Source organism: Hyperolius riggenbachi, chromosome 9 (genome assembly GCF_040937935.1).
Source record: "Hyperolius riggenbachi isolate aHypRig1 chromosome 9, aHypRig1.pri, whole genome shotgun sequence".
Classification (NCBI taxonomy): Eukaryota; Metazoa; Chordata; class Amphibia; order Anura; family Hyperoliidae; genus Hyperolius; species Hyperolius riggenbachi.
In genome coordinates, this window is record NC_090654.1 from 8570931 (window position 1) to 8595053 (window position 24123).

At 47.9% G+C, this 24123-nt stretch overlaps 1 protein-coding gene across 1 annotated transcript in view; it reads left to right on the forward strand.

Annotated features, from left to right (window-relative positions):
- Nucleotides 1–24123, forward strand: part of LOC137532382 (inter-alpha-trypsin inhibitor heavy chain H3-like) — a 120474-nt gene that overhangs the window by 95353 nt on the left and 998 nt on the right. Inside the window, exons 21-25 of the mRNA XM_068252815.1 lie at nt 576–593; nt 5256–5369; nt 9843–10047; nt 13278–13450; nt 22472–22583. Of these exons, the coding sequence (XP_068108916.1) occupies nt 576–593; nt 5256–5369; nt 9843–10047; nt 13278–13450; nt 22472–22583 (622 nt within the window). The remainder of the gene's footprint in view (nt 1–575; nt 594–5255; nt 5370–9842; nt 10048–13277; nt 13451–22471; nt 22584–24123) is intronic.

Genomic DNA, 24123 nt, shown 5'->3' on the forward strand with positions numbered 1-24123 from the left:
AATAGTGCGGGCGCTAGGACCTAGCAGACCGCACTGATATGCGGAAGTGACATCACTTCCGCATATAGAGCGGGTGCGTCCGGTGCCCACTCTTACTGGTCGGTCGCCCGCTGATCCTGAGGACTGACACTGCAAGGTGAGGGGGGAGCGGCGGCGGCTAGAGGGGTGGCTCCTTTCACTCACTACCTAAACGGGGTCCCTGTCACTCACTACCTAAACGGGGTCCCTGTTACTCACTACATAAACTGGGGTCCCTGTCACTCACTGCCTAAAAGGGGGTCCCTGTCACTCACTGCCTAAACGGGTGTCCCTGTCACTCACTGCCTAAACGGGGGTCCCTGTCACTCACTACCTAAACGGGGGACATGGGTGTGATTAGGCAGGACATGGGTGTGGTTATGTGGTTGGACGCGGTTAATTTAACCACTCCCATAGGCGCCAGAGAAAATCTTGCACCCAGGTGCCAGGCACCCCAGGCTCACCCCTGGGTACACAGAAGAATGTATGTATAACAAGTAAATTATAGTCTGTTATTAATATGTCACTAATATTCACTTTATTTTCCTTTTCAACAGGTTACACTGCAAGCTGGGGTAAGGAAATGAAAGGACTTTTCTTTGTAAAAGCAGAACTGACAATCATGTCTGTGTGTTGTGGAGACGTGTACAGATTGTGAACTTTTTCAAATGATCATAAAATCTGAAACAGCCCACCTGAATGAGTTGGGAGCGGCTCACATGTGTGTTCTGCTGACATATACAGTAGCAATAAAAAGTATGTGAACCCTTTGGAATTATATGGGTTTCTGCACAAATTGATCATAAAATGTGATCTGATCTTCATCTAAGTCACAACAGATAATTCAATGTTTCCATGTTTTTATTGAACACACCATGTAAACATTCACAGTGCAGGTGGAAAAGGTATGTGAACCTTTGGATTTAATAACCAGTTGAACCTCCTTTGGCAGCAACAACTTCAACCAAACGTTTCCTGTAGTTGCAGATCAGACGTGCATAATGGTCAGGAGTAATTTTTGACCATTCCTCTTTACAGAATTGTTTCAGTTCAGCAATATTCTTGGGATGTCTGGTGTAAATCGCTTTCTTGAGTTTATGCCACCGCATCTCAATCAGGTTGAGGTCAGGACTCCGACTGGGCCACTCCAGAAGGTGTATTTTCTTCTGTGTAAGCCTTTCTCTTATTGATTTACTTCTATGCTTTGGGTCGTTGTCCTGTTGCAACACCCAACTTCTTCTGCGCTTCAGCTGGTGGACAGATGGCCTTAACCACTTGCCGACCAGTGGCTTTCTGGCTGATCTGTGCTGCGTAGGCTCTCCAGCCCGCAGCACAGATCAGGTTTTAGCCAGGGCGATCAGACTTACCCCCTTTTTTCCCCACTAGGGGGATGTCCTGCTGGGGGGGTCTGATCGCCGCCGGCTCTCTGCGCTTTGCGGGGGGGCTCTTCAAAGCCCCCCTCCGCAGCGGTTTCAGCGCTCCGTCCCTCTTCCTCCCTTCCCCTCTGAGCTGCGCAGGACGGATATTGTAGGATAGGCTTCAGCCTATCAAATGACGGCGATCCCCGGCCAATCAGAGGCTGGGGATCGCCGATCTGCCTTACGGCGCTGCTGCGCAGCAGCGCCGTATGATGTAAACAGCGGGGATTTCTTCCCCGCGTGTTTACATTTTGCCGGCGAGCCGCGATCGGCGGCTCTCCGGCTGTTCACGGAGACAGCCTCCGTGAACGGACATGGAAAGGCCGCTCGAACGAGCGGCCGTTTCCATGGAAACTTGCAGACGACCAGTTTACGCCAATAGGCATTAGCTGGTCGTCAAGAGGATAAGTTCTCCTGCAAAATGTCTTGATGAACTTGGGAATTCATTTTCCTTTGATAGCAATCTGTCCATGCCCTGACGCAGCAAAGCAGCCCCAAACCATGATGCCCCCACCACCATACTTCACAGTTGGGATGAGGTTTTGATGTTGGTTTGCTGTGCCTCGTTTTCTCCACATAGTGTTGTGTGTTTTTTCCAAACAGCTCAACTTTACTTTCATCTGTCCACAGAATATTTTGCCAGTACTGCTGTGGAACATCCAGGTGCTCTTTTGCAAACTTTAAACATGTAGCAATGGTTTCTTGGACAGCAGTGGCTTCCTCTGTGTTATCCTCCCATGAACTCAATTCTTGTTTAGTGTTTTATGTATCATAGATTCACTAACATGGATGTTAGCACATGGCAGAGACTTTTGTAAGTCTTTAACTGACACTCTAGGATTCTTCTTCACCTCATTGAGCATTCTGCGCTGTGCTCTTGCGGTCATCTTTACAGGACGGCCTCTCCTAGGGAGAGTAGCAGCAGTGCTGAACGTTCTCCATTTATAGACAATTTGTCTTATCATGGACTGATGAACAGCAAGGCTTTTGAAGATACTTTTATAACCCTTTCTAGCTTAATGCAAGTCAACAATTCTTATTCAAAAGGTCTTCTGAGAGCTCTTTTGTGCGAGGCATCATTCACATCAGGCAATGCTTCTTGGGAAAGGCAAACCCAAAACTGGTGTGTGTTTTATAGGGCAGCTGTAACCAACACCTCCAATCTCATCCCATTGATTGGACTCCAGCTGGCTGACACCTCACTCCAAATAGCTCTTGCAGATGTCATTAGTCTGGGGGGTTCACATACCTTTTCCACCTGCGCTGTGAATGTTTACATGGTGTACTCAATAAAAACATGGAAACATTTAATTATTTGTATTGGTATTAGTTTAAGCAGATTGTAATGTCTATTGTTGTGACTTACAAGGAGATCAGATCACATTTTATGACCAATTTGTGCAGAAATCCATATCATTTCAAAGGGTTCTCATAGTTTTTACTGTTACTGTACTGGGAGGGTGCGGTTACATAATGATATACAGCAAATATATATATATATATATATATATATATATATATATATATATATATATATATATTCGGATGTATATATGTGTATGTGTGTGTGTCGAAAACGCCTTGACCGATTTGAACGAAACTTGATATGCAGATCCCTTACTACCTGGGATGATATGTTCTGGGGGTCTCGGGTCCCCCCTGCACATGTGGGCGGAGCTACAAACAGCAAATCAGATTCCACCCATTCATGTCAATGGAAAAAATGTAAAAGGCTGCCATTCTCACAGTAATCAAGCCAGAGTCCCCACACTTGGCACAGTTGGTCACTTGGTGATCGAGGTTACAAATCCAGGAAAAGTGGGCGGAGCATTAAACAGCCAATCGAATTTCAGCCATTCATTTTAAATGGGGAAATGTAAACTGCAGTCATTCTTACACCGTTAATGGCAGGGTTCTCAAACTTGCCACAATTAAAGGGGCACTACAGCAAAAAACTGTAAAATGTAAAATATGTGCAAACATATACAAATAAGAAGTACATTTTTTCCAGAGTAAAATGAGCCATAAATTACTTTTCTCCTATGTTGCTGTTACTTACAGTAGATAGTAGAAATCTGACAGGTTTTGGGCTAGTCCATCTCTTTATAGGGGATTCTCAGGGATTTATTTATTTTCAAAAGCACTTGTTGAATGGCAGTTGCTCCGTCCAACTGCCAAAACACTGTGTAGGGAGCAGGGAAGCTGGTCAGCATCATTGTTTAAATCCTTTTTCGGGAATATCTTTATAAAGAATACAAGCCTTGCTGAGAATCCCCTATAAAGAGATGGACTAGTCCAAAACCTGTCACTTCTGTCCGATTTCTACTGCCTACAGTAAGTGACAGCAACATAGGAGAAAAGTAATTTATGGCTAATTTTACTCTGGAAAAAATGTACTTCTTATTTGTATATGTTTGCACATATTTTACATTTTACAGTTTTTCGCTGTAGTGCCCCTTTAAGAATTAAGATTCCCTGGTTAATGGCAGAGTTCTACAACATCCAATCAAAATTCATCTGTTGATTTTCAAGGGGAATATTTAAATTGCTGCCATTCTTGCACTGTTAATGGCACAAGTCTCAAACCTGGTACAGTTGGTCATTGGGTCACTGGGGTTCAAATACAGAAAAAGGGGCAGAGACAAAAACAGCCAATCAGATCTGTTTCATTTTACTGGGAAACTACAAAATATGGATGCTAAGGACCCCAAAGCTCACATACTTGGTCATTGAGTGACTGTGTGTCAAGGTTACGAAAAGTGGGCGGAGCCAAAAACAAATTTCACTGGGTAAATATAAACTGCAGCCATTCTTACACTGTTTAGGGCAGGGTTCCCAAACTTTGCCCAGATGGTCACTGAGTGACCTAGATTAATTTTCAGGGAAGTGAGTGGAGCCTATAATATCCAATCAAAAATCCACCTGTTGATTTTCAAGGGGAATATTGCTGCCATTTTTACACTGTTAATAGCAGAGGCCTCAAACCTGCTACAGTTGGCCATTAGGTGACTGGGGTTCAAATGCTGGACATGGGCCGGGGCCACAAACAGCCAATCTGATTTGTTTAGTTTCTATGGGAATATACAAATTATTGATGCCAAGGACCCCAAAGCTCATAAACTTGGTCATTGAGTGTGTGTTTGGGTTAAAAAAAAGTGGGCGGGGCGAACACAAGCCAAATACATACCTGGGCAACGCCGGGTTATCAGCTTGTATATAGATAAAGGAAGGGTTACTCATGCTGAAAGCAGGATAATTAACATAAAAGTGAATATCCTGAATAATTAATTACATTCTAATATATGTCACTAAAGGGCCTCTTTAAATCCAGTTAATTGAACAAAGTAAATTTTCAAAGTGAACATGTTGATGATTAGCAGTAATTATAAGCATTAACTTTAGAGCTTATCTTTACTAAACCAAATATTCCCCATCTTTTATCCACCGTGGCGGCCCCACAGGATGCCCAAAGACCGAGCCAAAGTGATATGCAGAAACGGCAAGCTTCTGTAGTATTGTGTATATCATGCCCCTCCCCCTCACGCTTTATTACAGCTTCCTCCCCAGGGAGGCAGGGCTTACTCAGAAGGCGGAGCCCACAGGAGCCGGGATTGTCTAATGACCAGTAACCGCTCACAAGGCTTTATGCAATACTCAGGAAAAGCACACTTCTAAACCTATTAACTTAATTAAAATATAATCATGGAAGATAAAAGAACTTTGAAAAAGGGTAATACTATTAAGAGTTGTTGTTGGTCATTGTCTAATATTTTGTACAATGAGTATAGAATTGTATATTTCTGTGCTTTGCCTTTGCAGTGGACTCGGACCCTCATTTCCTGATCCACGTTCCAAGGAAGGAGGACTTCCTGTGCTTTAATATCCAGGAGAGGCCGGGGGCGGTGCTGAATCTGGTGGAAGACCAGGAATTAGGTATGCTCAGTCATACATGGAGCTGGAGTCCCCATTACCCAAATGCTGCGTGCCAATAACACTGGGAGGATCTCACCAGCCTTCCCAGCCAGGCCAGTTCTGTGTTTGCTTTATTAAAGGGGCACTATAGCGAAAATTAGGTTTCTGGCATAACCCTGGTAGCATGTACCTAAATTAGGAGCGTCAGATACCAAGCAGTTTTTGCTTTTTAAATGCTTGAAAGGTTATACAGATGCAGAGATCCTGCCCCTCCCCCCTTCCGCTGCTGACTCGGGCTGCCCTGTAACAGCGCTCTACCTGCTGGAAGATCTTAAAGGAACATTATCAAACCAAGTGTTCTAAAATGACAATGTACAAATAATGTCTAAGTAGCTGTGTAAACAATTTCCTACTTTTCATGTTAAATATCAGAGGCAAAAGCTCTAAATTTATTGTGGGTAGGATTTAGCTATATTGGAACAAATCAATTGCAGAAGGGGTGTCTGATTCAATGCACAGCCAGAGTTGGATATCAGACTACAGAGGATTTTTCTCTGAAAGCAAAATAAGTATGAAAGCTGCGGTGTCATAATTATAAATGTTTATAACAAGTTACAATTCCTCTGCTCTCCTCAGACACTTCAGTTAGGGACACAAGACACAGGCAGCTGCAGCTGCTGAGAGCTTTCTCTCCCACGCACACAGGGTTAGCAGATGTAGTGTGAGTGAATCCCCCCTCCCCTCATGGCTCACTCTGCTGTCAGTTTTGGTGTCAGTACTAAATGTGAAAGTATTTTGATAAAAGTAAACAACGAGGTTGCCAGTGAAATGTATACACCAGTACTTAGCAGCACTTGCCAAACAATTCCTATCTCAATTGTAAAAAAACATGTTAATTGACACACCATGCAATTTCCCATCAGATAGATGGGTCGAATAACTAATTTCCGACAGGTCCGATCTGATTTCCAATCTTTTTTCTGATCGATTTGCATAGAAGTTGTACGAATCTATACGTTGGTTGCTCTTGGCAACAACACTACACCTTTGTTCGGCACCAGCAACTCCTTAGAGCTGCAACTCACGGGAAGTGAGATAAATTGACTCTCATCACAGCAACAGCATAGGAGATAGAACTTCTTAGGCGTCCTCAAAGTTTAGGAGTTTATTCAGTCAACAGATAAGACAGTACATTTCGTTACATCTTAGCAAAGCAGATTGTTCTGTAGTCAGTCCTTTGCGTTACAGCTTCTTGATTCCATTCCTGGTGAATGGTAATCAGTATTTATATTCAGTCAACACTAAGTTACATCTAGACTACGTATATACAGCATACAGTTAGATAAGATGACAAGACATAAATAAAAGTAAAAGGTTGTGACATCATCTGAGCCATATCCCCAAGCCTACAATTGGCGGGCATGGGCATGTGACCCACCTTATTAATTAATATTCCATTGCTTTATACCGTCTAACGGTCGGGGCAGTTTAGACCTGTGGCCTTCCACAAGGAACATGTTCCTGGTAACTGACTGCATCATCTCTTCTGCGAGAAACTCTGCTTAAAGGTAGACTCTGCGAATCAAGCCTTTCAACTAAACTCAGTCCAGGTAACTGAGGCCTACGACTTCAATCATATAATACTTAAATTATAACAGAAGTGATCAGAAAATCGATCAGAAAAACTATATGATGGTAAATTGCATGGTGTATACCAAGCATTAGATAAACAAATAAGCAAGATAAAGGGTTTTACAATGACTTTACACTTGCTGGGCTCCTTCTGCTCCCAGTGCTATGATCTTCCCCAGCACACACCCTGCATGTCCCCTGCTCCCAGTGCTATGATATTCCCAAGAACATAGTCCCCATACAGTTTTACCAGAGAGAGAGAGAGGAGAGGAGAAATCAGCTGTTAAACTCAGCCTGACTCAGCAGAGGGAGTTGATACACGCGACGGGCATGATCTCTGCTTCTGCTCTATATAACCTTTCAAGCAGACATTTAAAAAAAACTGCTTGGTATCTGATGCTCCTAATTTATGTACATGTTACCAGGGTTATGCCAGAAACCTAATGTTTTCCATAGTGCCCCTTTAAAACTTGGTACTGTGTGTGTGTGTGTTTGTGTGTGTGTGTGTGTGTGTAGTGTGTGTGTGTGTGTGTGTGTGTGTGTGTGTGTGTGTGTGTGTGTGTGTGTGTGTGTGTGTGTGTGTGTTTGGAGGGGGGTGGGGGGTGAGGGTACTTTGCAGGGGGATCCGAAATCCCTTTCCACCAACTTCAACTGCAAGAACTATGGTGCCATCTGGTCACCCCTTAATAGATTGCCACCCTAATGCAAGTAAACGGCTATAGAGATAACACCTGGTATAGTACTCCGGCACCCCTTGGGTGGCCTTTGCTCCGCCTCTTTCCCTGCCTCGGCAGCCCCCTCTAGGTTCCCACCAGTTACAGCTTAATCCTAAGCAGAGTGGTAGCTTTCAGAACTATAATTACCTACTTTCCCCAGGTCTTTCCATCCTTCTCTCTTCTCTGCACCTCCAGGCACCCATTGCCGGGTTCTGCTGCAGGTCATGTGACTCTTCTTGGAGATGCAACTGTTGTTTGCTTACAGGACAAGTGAGAATAAAGTCACGGGGAGCGCTCAAAGGCTTGCATGCTGTCGACAGGTTATTCAAGTAGTGTGAAGTCTGCGATAAGCTATATGGACATTGGTTTGGATGTCTAACACCTGTACACCTGGAGAGATGGCACTTGAAAGCTGTACACTGGAGCTGTAGTGTGAACGCTGTTTATTTGGCAAATTCTGCAATTTCAGGACATCACACTTTGGAAGTCTGTGGAGGACAATGGTGGTGCATTCTACCCGTATCTTACTAGCTGTTCCGTTACACTGTGTGGCCCAGTGATTAGAGCTGAATTGTAGCCAGATTGTATGTGTATGGATGTGTGTAATGTCAGCTGACTGGGTATATAACACACGGCCGTGTGTCATTTTTTTAACGGGGATAAAGGAGTTCTATGTGGTTGTTTATATGGTCCTAATAAATACATTTTGAAATCTGTTTAAAGGATACCCGAAGTGACATGTGACATGATGAGATAGACATGTGTATGTACAGCGCCTAGCACACAAATAACTAGGCTGTGTTCCTTTTTCTCTCTCTCTGCCGGAAAGAGTTAAATATCAGGTAAGTAAGTGGCTGACTCAGTCCTGACTCAGACAGGAAGTGACTACAGTGTGACCCTCACTGATAAGAAATTCCAACTATAAACCACTTTCCTAGCAGAAAATGGCTTCTGAGAGCAAGAAAGAGATAAAAAGGGGAATATCTTATCAGTGAGGGTCACACTGTAGTCACTTCCTGCCCGAGTCAGGACTGAGTCAGCCACTTACACACCTGATATTTAACTCTTTCAGGCAGAGAAAGAAAAAAAGGAACACAGCCTAGTTATTTGTGCGCCAGGCACTGTACATACACATGTCTATCTCATCATGTCACATGTCACTTCGGGTATCCTTTAAGTAGACACCTCGTGTAGAATTTTTTGTGGTTTGCTTGAAGGACGACTTACCTAAGAGGGATATATGGGCAGCAAGGTGGCGTAGTGGTTAGCGCTCTCGCCTTGCAGCGCTGGGTCCCCGGGTCAGATCCCAGCCAGATCAACATCTGCAAGGAGTTTGTATGCTCTCCCCGTGTCTGTGTGGGTTTCCTCCGGGCACTCTGGTTTCCACCCACATCCCAAAAACATACAGATAAGTTAATTGGCTTCCCTCTAAAAAATTGGCCCTAGACTACAATAAATACACGACATGATACATACATAGACATATGACTATGGTAGGATTAGACTGTGAGCTCCTCTGAGGGCAGTCAGTGACATGACTATGTACTCTGTAATGTGCTGCAGGAGATGTCAGTGCTATATAAATACATAATAATAATATGGTAGGACATTACACTATGACTATGGTAGGATTAGAGTGTGAGCTCCTCTGAGGACAGCCAGTGACATGACTGTGTACTCTGTACAGTGCTGCAGAAGACGTCAGTGCTATATAAATACTAAATATTAATAATATACAGGCTGCCATATTTAATTCTTTTTAAACAATACCAGTTGCCTGGCTGTCCTGCTGATCTCTGGCTCTAATACTTTTAGCCACAGCCCCTGAACAAGCATGCAGCAGATCAGGTGCTCTGACTGAAGTGTGACTGGATTAGCTGCCTGCTTGTTTCAGGCGTGTGATTCACACACTACTACAGCCAAAGAGCTCAGCAGGACTGCCAGGAAGCCGGTATTGTTTACCAGGAAATAAATATTGCAGCTTCCATTTCCTTCTCAGTTCAGTTGTCCTTTAAGCACCAACTTTTGCCATATGATGTTGTCCAATTTTTTTATACCCGCAGATGATTATTCGTATACATTGTAACCATACCGCCAGCCCATATATAACTGAGGCATTGTGATGTCATTGCATTTTCCTCCATAGGGATTGCAGTCAATGGGGAACTTATTGGGAACAAGAAAACGGGAAATAACGTGGAATCCAATGAGACCTACATCGGAAGGCTGGGGATTGTCAACCTGAAGATGAATCTGGCAATCGAGGTCACCCCGCAGGCAATCACCGTCATGAGGGGCAAAGCCAAGAAGAGTTACCCATGGAAGACCAAAGCTTTAGTCAACAAAAACGGGTAAACAATTCTGATTAAGTATTTATTCAGGTTACTGTTAAGGTGCCCTTACATTACTTGACTTGGCGGTTGATCGACCATCCGATTCGATAATTACTGTCGAATGTAAAACGTTGTCGCCAAGAGCATGCCCAATCAACAATGCAACCAATTTTGGGCCAAAATTAATGGCATGTATCGATCAGACAGCGGTCAGGTGGCGAAGGGCAGTATGTTGTTGTCACAAGGCTGATTTCTGCAAGATTTCATGCTGAAATTGATTGAAAATCGGCCTGTGGTTTATGGCGGCCAAGCAATCTCACTCTGATCAGATTCAATCAGAGAGAGCTCTGTCTCTTGGCTGCCAAAATTGCTAGATGTATGGGCACCTTAAGAGAATGATGGGAACAATAGTCTCTGGCTTCAATGTAAAGCCGCAGCTGCGCAGCTCTAGGGCCTCCCCCCCCCTCCCCGATGCATGCACAGGAGACAGCCTGTAGCGTGGATCGGGGGGGGGGAGGCCCTAGAGCCGCACAGCTGTGGCCAGCTCCAGCGGCCATTTTACGTGAGGCATGAAAGCCCGACCCGGGCTGTGGGGTCGGGAGCCGGCCCGGGGGGGGGGGGGGGGGGGCGATTAAACAACGGGGACCTGGCGGAACTACACGGAGGGCGTGGATGGCTTCCTCCGTGGGACCAAATTTGAAGCAGGTACTTATCTTTTTTTTTTTTTTACCGCGTAAGTCCTTTAACCACTTAACATCTCAGTCGTTTTCAGCTTATGCATCCGAGCAATGTTCACCTCCCATTCATTAGCCTATAACTTTATCACTACTTATCACAATGAACTGATCTATATCTCTTTTTTTCCGCCACCAATTAGGCTTTCTTTGGGTGGTACATTTTGCTAAGAGCCACTTTACTGTAAATGCATTTTAACAGGAAGAATAAGAAAAAAAATGAAAAAATTCATTATTTGTCAGTTTTCGGCCATTATAGTTTTAAAATAATACATGCCTCCATAATTAAAACCCACGTATTGTTATTGCCCATTTGTCACGGTTATTTCACCATTTAAATTATGTCCCTATCACAATGTATCGCGACAATATTTTATTTGGAAATAAAAGAGCATTTTTTCCGTTTTGCATACATCACTATTTACAAGCTTATAAAAAAAAAAATAGAGAGAAATATTTCATCTTTACATAGATATTTAAAAAGTTTAGACCCTTAGGTAAATATTTATGTTTTTTTTTTTTATAGTAATGTTTTTTTTGTTTTTTTTTTATTAAACATTTTATGTGGGCATTTTTGGGAGGGTGGGATATAAAAGTGTTTTATTTGGGGAAATATTGGTGTATTGTAATGTTTTTGGGAATTTACTTGTAGTTTTACTTTTTGGCCACAAGATGGCAATCTCGATTTTTTTTACATGACGTCACTCTAAGCGTACAATGTACGCTTAGAGGGACACAGCTTCAGAAAGAGCGAAGCTTCCGAGAGAAGCTGACGCTTTTTCAGCGGGGGAGAGGAATCAATGATCGGGCTCCATAGCCCGATAAATTGATTCCGTGGCTACTGACTCCGCGGCCGGGAGTGCATGCGCGCGATCGGCCGCGGGAGCGCGCCTGTCCTCCTTGACGTTTTTATACGTCAAGGAGGACAAAGTGGTTAAGGTGCCAATTGACAGTACAATCTCCTGAACGATCGACCATCTGATCAGATCTTTGCAACCTATCAACGGAGGTAAAAATCATAGGCAATCCGATCAGTTTAATAGAATCGATGGAACACTTGATATTATTATCAATCAGCAACTTTAAGGCTACTTTCCCACCAAGACGTTGCGTTTTAGGGGACGTTATGGTCGCATAACGTGCCCCTAACGCAACGCATGGTGGTGTTGAAGTTGGACGTCAGATTGAGCCGCGTTATGCAGCTCTCAAAGCAGCCGCTCCAGGTTAGTGATAGGAAGTCCGGATCTTTATAAGGATTCGGATCATTTGAATCGGATCATTCAAAAGATCCGGATCTTTGAACCGAATCATTTGAATCATTTTACTAGGGAAGCAGACTGGGTGAAATGACTAGCAGGACAGGACTTTCCCTGCACTGTACATTCTGTATGTTCCTGTTTCTTCCAGACAGACATCCACTGTGAACTGAATCTTTCATTGTGATGATCCGGATGATTCGACTCACAAAAAAGATCCGGATCAAATGAACCATTCAATTATGATCCGGACAACACTACAGTTCCACCAGGAGTCACCACAGTGCAGTGAATATTAATTAGCCATGTGGCTGGCTGCGGAGGAGGAGGGGAGACCTCCTCCTCCAACATTACTGAGCATGTGCAAACAGTCTAACGTGGCTTAGCCCAGTATAACGTACAGCATGCAGCACTTTGTTTAAACGTGCTGCGTTACTATGTAATGCGACTGTGTACTGTGAACAGCACATTGATTTTACAGTGCTGTGAGTTAGGCTGCGTTACTGGCTGCTGTAACGTGGGACTTTAACGTCCCACTGTGAAACCAGGTGCCCAAACCGATCGATCATACGGTTGACCGTTCGGAAGATTGTACCATTAATGGGCACCTTTATTCTCCTCCATTTGTGCACTAAAGGGACCTAGACAGAGATAAAAAATGGCATTCAGGGCTAGAACAAGGCTCTCCACTGCTTGAGGTGGAGATTCCTCCACCCCTCCCCCCCTCCTGATTTTTTCCTGCCCCAGTATACGTAGCTCCTGTGCCCCCCGGTATTAGGAATGCCCCTGCCCGGTTTAGATAATTACACTTCAAAAAACACACAAACTAGCACAATATCTAATTTTTTATACAAGATTATATAAAGTGTGATGTGCTAGGATCCAATAATAGATACATAACCAAAAGGAAAACTTATCTCAAGAGAGAGGCACCAACCCAATATGTGTGGGAAAATATATATATATATCCAATAAGGATTTAAAATCATAATGGGAAATTTCAGAAAAAAAATCGTAATTCATTTTGTCTGCAATTGTAATCTTTTGTAATTTTTGAATAACTTTCACATATTTTTTTTGCTGACTTTATTGGTTAATTGGAAAGCTGCTACATATGAACCTTGTCCCAGGATGCATCGGGGCTGTCTGATGGAGCTATAAAAAATTAGCTCACTGGAAATAATACAGTTTCTTGATTTATTCAGGCCAGGGATCAGCACGATTGTTTTAAGTTTGCAAATCATGTTTACATTGACAGGTTTAATCTGGTGATCAACAAGGAGAGCAATGTGACGCTTTCGTTTGGAGAAGGGGCGACTTTTGTGATCGTATTACACACGGTTTGGAAGAACCACCCTCTGCACAGAGATTTCCTGGGCTTCTATACTCTGGATAATCATAAATTCTCTGCAGGCGTCCATGGGCTGCTGGGTAAGAAGGCGTTTATGTACTGCTACTCGGAGAACGTGCTATCCTGGGAGAGTGCTGCTACTCTGCTGGGAAATGGACCAATCAGAGGAAGCTGCTGTAGTTTATTGATCTATTTCCAAGCTGCAGGAAATTGCATAAAATTAGCATTAGTGTTGAGCTCGAATCATCATTTTGCATCAAAATTCGCAATTAGGATTTTAAATCATTTTGAGAAATTTCTGGCACTACACTGAAAAAAATTATTTTGACTTGTTCTCCATTGTTTCTGGTTGGCCAAATGTTTTTCGTAATTTCCATGAGCAATGGCTTACAATGGCTGCGTTCGTTATATCGCAAAACATGTAAAATGTATTAGTGGATTACGCAAAATCAATTAAATTTCAAAATCGTAATTACAAAACATTACGTGACATTTTGCTTAGTGCAATTAGAACAATCCGAGGAGGCTGGCACCACAAATAAGTAAAAATAGCTCTTTGTTGAATCATCTGAAAAAAGATGTGGTGGTCAATGATGATGGTGACAGATATAAAAGGGAAAAATAATGGCCATGGCCGTTATTTTTCACTTTTATATCTGACATAATGTCATTTTAATGACGTTTCAAATAAAGAGCTATTTTTACTTGTGGTGCCAGCCTCGTCGGATTGTTCCCGGACAGGTCTCCGGTACTGGGACCATAGGGTGGGACACACCTTTTTTCCTTTTTGCATGGGTGTTACTTCACTTCATTTATTGCTTAGTGGAATAATCACTTTACAGGAATCACTAATTAGCTCAGAATATTCATAAACTTGGAATTATTATCTCACTACTCAACCATGTTCGTGCTTAATGGCGGTGTGACAGCAGCTGCATGCAGCTTAATGGCGGTGTGAGAGCAGCTGCATGCAGCTTAATGGCGGTGTGACAGCAGCTGCATGCAGCTTAATGGCGGTGTGACAGCAGCTGCATGCAGCTTAATGGCGGTGTGACAGCAGCTGTATGCAGCTTAATGGCGGTGTGACAGCAGCTGCATGCAGCTTAATGGCGGTGTGACAGCAGCTGCATGCAGCTTAATTGCGGTGTGACAGCAGCTGCATGCAGCTTAATGGCGGTGTGATAGCAGCTGCATGCAGCTTAATAGCAGTGTGACAGTAGCTGCATGCAGCAAAATGGCGATGAGAGAGCAGCTGCATGCAGCTTAATGGTGGTGTGACAGCAGCTGCATGCAGCTTAATGACAGTGGGACAGCAGCTGCATGCAGCTTAATGGCGGTGTGACAGCAGCTGCATGCAGCTTAATGGTGGTGTGACAGCCGCTGCATGCAGCTTAGTGGCAGTGTGACAGCAGCTGCATGTAGCTTAATGGCGATGTGAGAGCAGCTGCATGCAGCTTAGTGGCGGTGTGACAGCAGCTGCATGCAGCTTAATGGCGGTGTGAGAGTGGCTGCATGCAGCTTAATGGCGGTGTGAGAGCGGCTGCATGCAGCTTAATAGCCATGTGACAGCAGCTGCATGCAGCTTAGTGGCGGTGTGACAGCAGCTGCATGCAGTTTAATGGCGGTGTGACAGCAGCTGCATGCAGCTTAATGGCAGTGTGACAGCAGCTGCATGCAGCTTAATGGCGGTGTGACAGCAGCTGCATGCAGCTTAATGGCGGTGTGACAACAGCTGCATGCAGCTTAATGGCGGTGTGACAGCAGCTGCATGTAGCTTAATGGCGGTGTGACAGCAGCTGCATACAGCTTAATGGCAGTGTGACAGCAGCTGCATGCAGCTTAATGGCGGTGTGACAGCCGCTGCATGCAGCTTAATGGTGGTGTGACAGCAGCTGCATGCAGCTTAATGGTGGTGTGACAGCAGCTGCATACAGCTTAATGGTGGTGTGACAGCAGCTGCATGCAGCTTAATGGCGGTGTGACAGCAGCTGCATGCAGCTTAATGATGGTGGGACAGCAGCTGCATGCAGCTTAATGGCGGTGTGACAGCAGCTGCATGCAGCTTAGTGGCGGTGTGACAGTAGCTGCATGCAGCTTAATGGCGGTGTGACAGCAGCTGCATGCAGCTTAGTGGCGGTGTGACAGCAGCTGCATGCAGCTTAATGGCGGTGTGACAGCAGCTGCATGCAGCTTAGTGGCGGTGTGAGAGCAGCTGCATGCAGCTTAATGGCGGTGTGACAGCAGCTGCATGCAGCTTAATGGTGGTGTGAGAGCAGCTGCGTGCAGCTTAATGGCGGTGTGACAGCAGCTGCATGCAGCTTAGTGGTGGTGTGACAGCAGCTGCATGCAGCTTAGTGGCGGTGTGACAGCAGCTGCATGCAGCTTAATGGCAGTGTGAGAGTGGCTGCATGCAGCTTAATGGCGGTGTGAGAGCGGTTGCATGCAGCTTAATAGCCATGTGACAGCCGCTGCATGCAGCTTAATGGCAGTGTGACAGCCGCTGCATGCAGTTTAATGGTGGTGTGACAGCAGCTGCATGCAGCTTAATGGCAGTGTGAGAGTGGCTGCATGCAGCTTAATGGCGGTGTGAGAGCAGCTGCATGCAGCTTAATGGCGGTGTGACAGCAGCTGCATGCAGCTTAGTGGTGGTGTGACAGCAGCTGCATACAGCTTAATGGTGGTGTGAGAGCAGCTGCATACAGCTTAATGGCGGTGTGACAGCAGCTGCGTGCAGCTTAATGGCAGTGTGACAGCCGCTGCATGCAGTTTAATGGTGGTGTGACAGCAGCTGCATGCAGCTTAATGGTGGTGTGACAGCAGCTGCATACAGCTTAATGGCAGTGTGACAGCAGCTGCATGCAGCTTAATGGTGGTGTGACAGCAGCTGCATACAGCTTAATGGTGGTGTGACAGCCGCTGCATGCAGCTTAATGGCGGTGTGACAGCCGCTGCATGCAGCTTAATGGTGGTGTGACAGCAGCTGCATGCAGCTTAATGTCGGTGTGACAGCAGCTGCATGCAGCTTAGTGGCGGTGTGACAGCAGCTGCATGCAGCTTAATGGCAGTGTGAGAGTGGCTGCATGCAGCTTAATGGCGGTGTGACAGCCGCTGCATGCAGCTTAATGGTGGTGTGACAGCAGCTGCATGCAGCTTAATGGTGGTGTGACAGCAGCTGCATGCAGCTTAGTGGCGGTGTGACAGCAGCTGCATGCAGCTTAATGGCGGTGTGACAGCAGCTGCATGCAGCTTAGTGGCGGTGTGAGAGCAGCTGCATGCAGCTTAATGGCGGTGTGACAGCAGCTGCATGCAGCTTAATGGTGGTGTGAGAGCAGCTGCATGCAGCTTAATGGCGGTGTGACAGAAGCTGCATGCAGCTTAGTGGTGGTGTGACAGCAGCTGCATGCAGCTTAGTGGTGGTGTGACAGCAGCTGCATGCAGCTTAGTGGTGGTGTGACAGCAGCTCCATGCAGCTTAGTGGCAGGGTGACAGCAGCTGCATGCAGCTTAGTGGTGATGTGAGAGCAGCTGCATGCAGCTTAGTGGCGGTGTGACAGCAGCTGCATGCAGCTTAATGGCAGTGTGAGAGTGGCTGCATGCAGCTTAATGGCGGTGTGAGAGCGGCTGCATGCAGCTTAATAGCCATGTGACAACCGCTGCATGCAGCTTAATGGCAGTGTGACAGCCGCTGCATGCAGTTTAATGGTGGTGTGACAGCAGCTGCATGCAGCTTAGTGGCGGTGTGACAGCAGCTGCATGCAGCTTAATGGCAGTGTGAGAGTGGCTGCATGCAGCTTAATGGAGGTGTGAGAGCGGCTGCATGCAGCTTAATAGCCATGTGACAGCCGCTGCATGCAGCTTAGTGGCGGTGTGACAGCAGCTGCATGCAGCTTAATGGCAGTGTGACAGCAGCTGCATGCAGCTTAATGGCAGTGTGAGAGTGGCTGCATGCAGCTTAATGGCGGTGTGAGAGCGGCTGCATGCAGCTTAATGGCGGTGTGAGAGCGGCTGCATGCAGCTTAATAGCCATGTGACAGCAGCTGCATGCAGTTTAATGGCGGTGTGACAGCAGCTGCATGCAGTTTAATGATGGTGGGACAGCAGCTGCATGCAGCTTAATGGCGGTGTGAAAGCAGCTGCATGCAGCTTAATGGTGGTGTGACAGCAGCTGCATGCAGCTTAATGGTGGTGTGACAGCAGCTGCATGCAGCTTAGTGGCGGTGTGACAGCAGCTGCATGCAGCTTAATGGCAGTGTGAGAGTGGCTGCATGCAGCTTAATGGCGGTGTGAGAGCGGCTGCATGCAGCTTAATAGCCATGTGACAGCAGCTGCATGCAGCTTAGTGGCGGTGTGACAGCAGCTGCATGCAGCTTAATGGCAGTGTGACAGCAGCTGCATGCAGCTTAATGGCAGTGTGACAGCAGCTGCATGCAGCTTAATGGCAGTGTGAGAGTGGCTGCATGCAGCTTAATGGCGGTGTGAGAGCGGCTGCATGCAGCTTAATGGCGGTGTGAGAGCAGCTGCATGCAGTTTAATGGCGGTGTGACAGCAGCTGCATGCAGTTTAATGATGGTGTGAAGGCAGCTGCATGCAGCTTAATGGCGGTGTGACAGCAGCTGCATGCAGCTTAATGGCGGTGTGACAGCAGCTGCATGCAGCTTAATGGCGGTGTGATAGCAGCTGCATGCAGCTTAATAGCAGTGTGACAGTAGCTGCATGCAGCTAAATGGCGATGAGAGAGCAGCTGCATGCAGCTTAATGGCGGTGTGACAGCAGCTGCATGCAGCTTAATGACAGTGGGACAGCAGCTGCATGCAGCTTAATGGCGGTGTGACAGCAGCTGCATGCAGCTTAATGGTGGTGTGACAGCCGCTGCATGCAGCTTAGTGGCAGTGTGACAGCAGCTGCATGTAGCTTAATGGCGATGTGAGAGCAGCTGCATGCAGCTTAGTGGCGGTGTGACAGCAGCTGCATGCAGCTTAATGGCGGTGTGAGAGTGGCTGCATGCAGCTTAATGGCTGTGTGAGAGCGGCTGCATGCAGCTTAATAGCCATGTGACAGCAGCTGCATGCAGCTTAGTGGCGGTGTGACAGCAGCTGCATGCAGTTTAATGGCGGTGTGACAGCAGCTGCATGCAGCTTAATGGCAGTGTGACAGCAGCTGCATGCAGCTTAATGGCGGTGTGACAGCAGCTGCATGCAGCTTAATGGCGGTGTGACAGCAGCTGCATACAGCTTAATGGCGGTGTGACAGCAGCTGCATGCAGCTTAATGGCGGTGTGACAGCCGCTGCATGCAGCTTAATGGCGGTGTGACAGCAGCTGCATGCAGCTTAATGGTGGTGTGACAGCAGCTGCATACAGCTTAATGGCGGTGTGACAGCAGCTGCATGCAGCTTAATGGCGGTGTGACAGCAGCTGCATGCAGCTTAATGGCGGTGTGACAGCAGCTGCATGCAGCTTAATGATGGTGGGACAGCAGCTGCATGCAGCTTAATGGCGGTGTGACAGCAGCTGCATGCAGCTTAGTGGCGGTGTGACAGTAGCTGCATGCAGCTTAATGGCGGTGTGACAGCAGCTGCATGCAGCTTAGTGGCAGTGTGACAGCAGCTGCATGCAGCTTAATGGCGGTGTGACAGCAGCTGCATGCAGCTTAGTGGCGGTGTGAGAGCAGCTGCATTCAGCTTAATGGCGGTGTGACAGCAGCTGCATGCAGCTTAATGGTGGTGTGAGAGCAGCTGCGTGCAGCTTAATGGCGGTGTGACAGCAGCTGCATGCAGCTTAGTGGTGGTGTGACAGCAGCTGCATGCAGCTTAGTGGCGGTGTGACAGCAGCTGCATGCAGCTTAATGGCAGTGTGAGAGTGGCTGCATGCAGCTTAATGGCGGTGTGAGAGCGGCTGCATGCAGCTTAATAGCCATGTGACAGCCGCTGCATGCAGCTTAATGGCAGTGTGACAGCCGCTGCATGCAGTTTAATGGTGGTGTGACAGCAGCTGCATGCAGCTTAATGTCGGTGTGACAGTAGCTGCATGCAGCTTAATGGCAGTGTGAGAGTGGCTGCATGCAGCTTAATGGCAGTGTGAGAGTGGCTGCATGCAGCTTAATGGCGGTGTGAGAGCAGCTGCATGCAGCTTAATGGCGGTGTGACAGCAGCTGCATGCAGCTTAGTGGTGGTGTGACAGCAGCTGCATACAGCTTAATGGTGGTGTGAGAGCAGCTGCATACAGCTTAATGGCGGTGTGACAGCAGCTGCATGCAGCTTAATGGCAGTGTGACAGCCGCTGCATGCAGTTTAATGGTGGTGTGACAGCAGCTGCATGCAGCTTAATGGTGGTGTGACAGCAGCTGCATACAGCTTAATGGCAGTGTGACAGCAGCTGCATGCAGCTTAATGGTGGTGTGACAGCAGCTGCATACAGCTTAATGGTGGTGTGACAGCCGCTGCATGCAGCTTAATGGCGGTGTGACAGCCGCTGCATGCAGCTTAATGGCGGTGTGACAGCAGCTGCATGCAGCTTAATGGTGGTGTGACAGCAGCTGCATGCAGCTTAGTGGCGGTGTGACAGCAGCTGCATGCAGCTTAATGGCAGTGTGAGAGTGGCTGCATGCAGCTTAATGGCGGTGTGACAGCCGCTGCATGCAGCTTAATGGTGGTGTGACAGCAGCTGCATGCAGCTTAGTGGCGGTGTGACAGCAGCTGCATGCAGCTTAGTGGCGGTGTGACAGCAGCTGCATGCAGCTTAGTGGCGGTGTGAGAGCAGCTGCATGCAGCTTAATGGCGGTGTGACAGCAGCTGCATGCAGCTTAATGGTGGTGTGAGAGCAGCTGCATGCAGCTTAATGGCGGTGTGACAGAAGCTGCATGCAGCTTAGTGGTGGTGTGACAGCAGCTGCATGCAGCTTAGTGGTGGTGTGACAGCAGCTGCATGCAGCTTAGTGGTGGTGTGACAGCAGCTGCATGCAGCTTAGTGGCAGGGTGACAGCAGCTGCATGCAGCTTAATGGCGATGTGAGAGCAGCTGCATGCAGCTTAGTGGCGGTGTGACAGCAGCTGCATGCAGCTTAATGGCAGTGTGAGAGTGGCTGCATGCAGCTTAATGGCGGTGTGAGAGCGGCTGCATGCAGCTTAATAGCCATGTGACAGCCGCTGCATGCAGCTTAATGGCAGTGGGACAGCCGCTGCATGCAGTTTAATGGTGGTGTGACAGCAGCTGCATGCAGCTTAGTGGCGGTGTGACAGCAGCTGCATGCAGCTTAATGGCAGTGTGAGAGTGGCTGCATGCAGCTTAATGGAGGTGTGAGAGTGGCTGCATGCAGCTTAATAGCCATGTGACAGCCGCTGCATGCAGCTTAGTGGCGGTGTGACAGCAGCTGCATGCAGCTTAATGGCAGTGTGACAGCAGCTGCATGCAGCTTAATGGCAGTGTGAGAGTGGCTGCATGCAGCTTAATGGCGGTGTGAGAGCGGCTGCATGCAGCTTAATAGCCATGTGACAGCAGCTGCATGCAGTTTAATGGCGGTGTAACAGCAGCTGCATGCAGTTTAATGATGGTGGGACAGCAGCTGCATGCAGCTTAATGGCGGTGTGAAAGCAGCTGCATGCAGCTTAATGGTGGTGTGACAGCAGCTGCATGCAGCTTAATGGTGGTGTGACAGCAGCTGCATGCAGCTTAGTGGCGGTGTGACAGCAGCTGCATGCAGCTTAATGGCAGTGTGAGAGTGGCTGCATGCAGCTTAATGGCTGTGTGAGAGCGGCTGCATGCAGCTTAATAGCCATGTGACAGCAGCTGCATGCAGCTTAGTGGCGGTGTGACAGCAGCTGCATGCAGCTTAATGGCAGTGTGACAGCAGCTGCATGCAGCTTAATGGCAGTGTGACAGCAGCTGCATGCAGCTTAATGGTAGTGTGAGAGTGGCTGCATGCAGCTTAATGGCGGTGTGAGAGCGGCTGCATGCAGCTTAATGGCGGTGTGACAGCAGCTGCATGCAGTTTAATGGCGGTGTGACAGCAGCTGCATGCAGTTTAATGATGGTGGGACAGCAGCTGCATGCAGCTTAATGGCGGTGTGAAAGCAGCTGCATGCAGCTTAGTGGCGGTGTGACAGCAGCTGCATGCAACTTAATGGAGGTGTGAGAGCAGCTGCATGCAGCTTAATGGCGGTGTGACAGCAGCTGCATGCAGCTTAGTGGTGGTGTGACAGTAGCTGCATACAGCTTAATGGTGGTGTGAGAGCAGCTGCATACAGCTTAATGGCGGTGTGACAGCAGCTGCATGCAGCTTAATGGCAGTGTGACAGCCGCTGCATGCAGTTTAATGGTGGTGTGACAGCAGCTGCATGCAGCTTAATGGTGGTGTGACAGCAGCTGCATACAGCTTAATGGCGGTGTGACAGCCGCTGTATGCAGCTTAATGGCGGTGTGACAGCCGCTGCATGCAGCTTAATGGTGGTGTGACAGCAGCTGCATGGAGCTTAATGGTGGTGTGACAGCAGCTGCATGCAGCTTAGTGGCGGTGTGACAGCAGCTGCATGCAGCTTAGTGGCGGTGTGACAGCAGCTGCATGCAGCTTAATGGTGGTGTAACAGCAGCTGCATGCAGCTTAATGGCGGTGTGACAGCAGCTGCATGCAGCTTAATGGCGGTGTGACAGCAGCTGCATGCAGCTTAATGGCGGTGTGACAGCAGCTGCATGCAGCTTAATGGCGGTGTGACAGCAGCTGCATGCAGCTTAATGGCGGTGTGACAGCAGCTGCATGCAGCTTAATGGCGGTGTGACAGCAGCTGCATGTAGCTTAATGGTGGTGTGACAGCAGCTGCATGCAGCACCCACAGGAAGAGGCTTTTTTTTAATAAGTCCAGGACTTCCTTCCTGCATGAGGCTGAGATCACACAACTGTCCGACTGACTCCCCATTAATGAAGCCATTGGATGGACATGACAGCCAGGGAACCTGCAGCATCTAACACAAGTCATCATTAATGACATCTATATTTGTAAGGTGACAGGTTTGCATTAAAATCTGGCACATAAATATGTGTAAAGTACTGAAGAAGCTGTTTGCACCACATACCTGCATAACTTCATATAAGAGTTCTGAACTTACTTTCCAGGCCAGTTTTACCATGGGATTGATTATGAAATTTCCAATATTCATAAAACTAAAGATCCTGAGAAGCCAGATGCCACCATGAAGGTGAAAAATAGGCTGCTTACAGTTACAAGGTAAGGAAAGACTAGCACCAAAACTTGCTAAGGTCAGCTGCAGTGTCAGAAACATTTATGCAGGGGAGGGGACAGCCACAGTGTCAGAGAGGTGTAAGCGGGGGAGGGGACAGCCGCAGTGTCAGAGAGGTGTAAGTAAGGGATGCAACAGATGCAGTGTCAGAGAGGTGTGAGCTGGAGAGGGGACAGCCACAGTGTCAGGTGTAAGCAGGGGAGGGGGCAGCTGCAGTGTCAGAGAGGTGTAAGCAGCGGAGGGGACAGCTGCAGCGTCAGAGAGGTGTAAGCAGGGGAGGGGACAGCTGCAGTGTCAGAGAGGTGTAAGCAGGGGAGGGGACAGCTGCAGTGTCAGAGAGGTGTAAGCAGTGGAGGGGACAGCTGCAGTGTCAGAGATGTGTAAGCAGTATCAGAGAGGTGTAAGCAGGGGAGGGGACAGCTGCAGTTTCAGAGAGGTGTGAGCAGTGGAGGGGACAGCCGCAGTGTCAGAGAGGTGAAAGCAGGGAGGGTAGAGCTGCAGAATCAAAGAATGGTGAGAGCAAGGGAGGGGACAGCTGCAGTGTCAGAGAGGTGTAAGCAGGGGAGGGGACAGCTGCAGTGTTAGAGAGGTGTAAGCAGGGGAGGGGACAGCTGCAGTGTCAGAGAGGTGTAAGCAGGGGAGGGGACAGCTGCAGTGTCAGAGAGGTGTAAGCAGGGGAGGGCACAGCTGCAGTGTTAGAGAGGTGTAAGCAGGAGAGGGGACAGCTGCTGTGTCAGAGAGGTGTAAGCAGGGGAGGGGACAGCTGCTGTGTCAGAGAGGTGTAAGCAGGGGAGGGGACAGCTGCAGTGTCAGAGAGGTGTAAGCAGGGGAGGGGAAAGCTGCAGTGTCAGAGAGGTGTAAGCAGGGGAGGGGACAGCTGCGGTGTCAGAGAAGTGTAAGCAGGGGAGGGGACAGCTGCAGTGTCAGAGAGGTGTAAGCTGAGGAAGGGACAGCTGCAGTGTCAGAGAGGTGTAAGCTGAGGAAGGGACAGCTGCAGTGTCAGAGGAGGTGTAAGCTGAGGAGGGGACAGCTGCAGTGTCAGATAGGTGTAAGCTGAGGAAGGGACAGCTGCAGTGTCAGAGAGGTGTAAGCTGAGGAGGGGACAGCTGCAGTGTCATAGTGGTGTAAGCAGGGGAGGGGACAGTAACAGTGTCAGAGAGGTGTAAGCAGGGGAGGGGGCAGCTGCAGTGTTTTAATGGTGTAAGCAGGGGAGGGGACAGCTGCACTGTCAGAGGTGTAAGCAAGGGAGGGAACGGCAGCAGTGTCAGAGTGATGTGAGCAGGGTAGGGGACATCTGCAGTGTCAGAGGGATGTTTTCATCTCTCATGAAGTTATGCGCTTGCACGGAGCGCTACCGCACCGCGGTCACGCACTGTAGAGCTCACACAGCTGGGCCAGCACAGGCGCCCGACTCTGGAGATTCGGAAGAGGGTGCCGGATGGCATTTAGAAGCAGCGGAGGGGCAGAAAGGAGTACAGGGGGGGAGCGATGGGCATCCGGACGGCTTACCATACGTGCCTGCTCCTC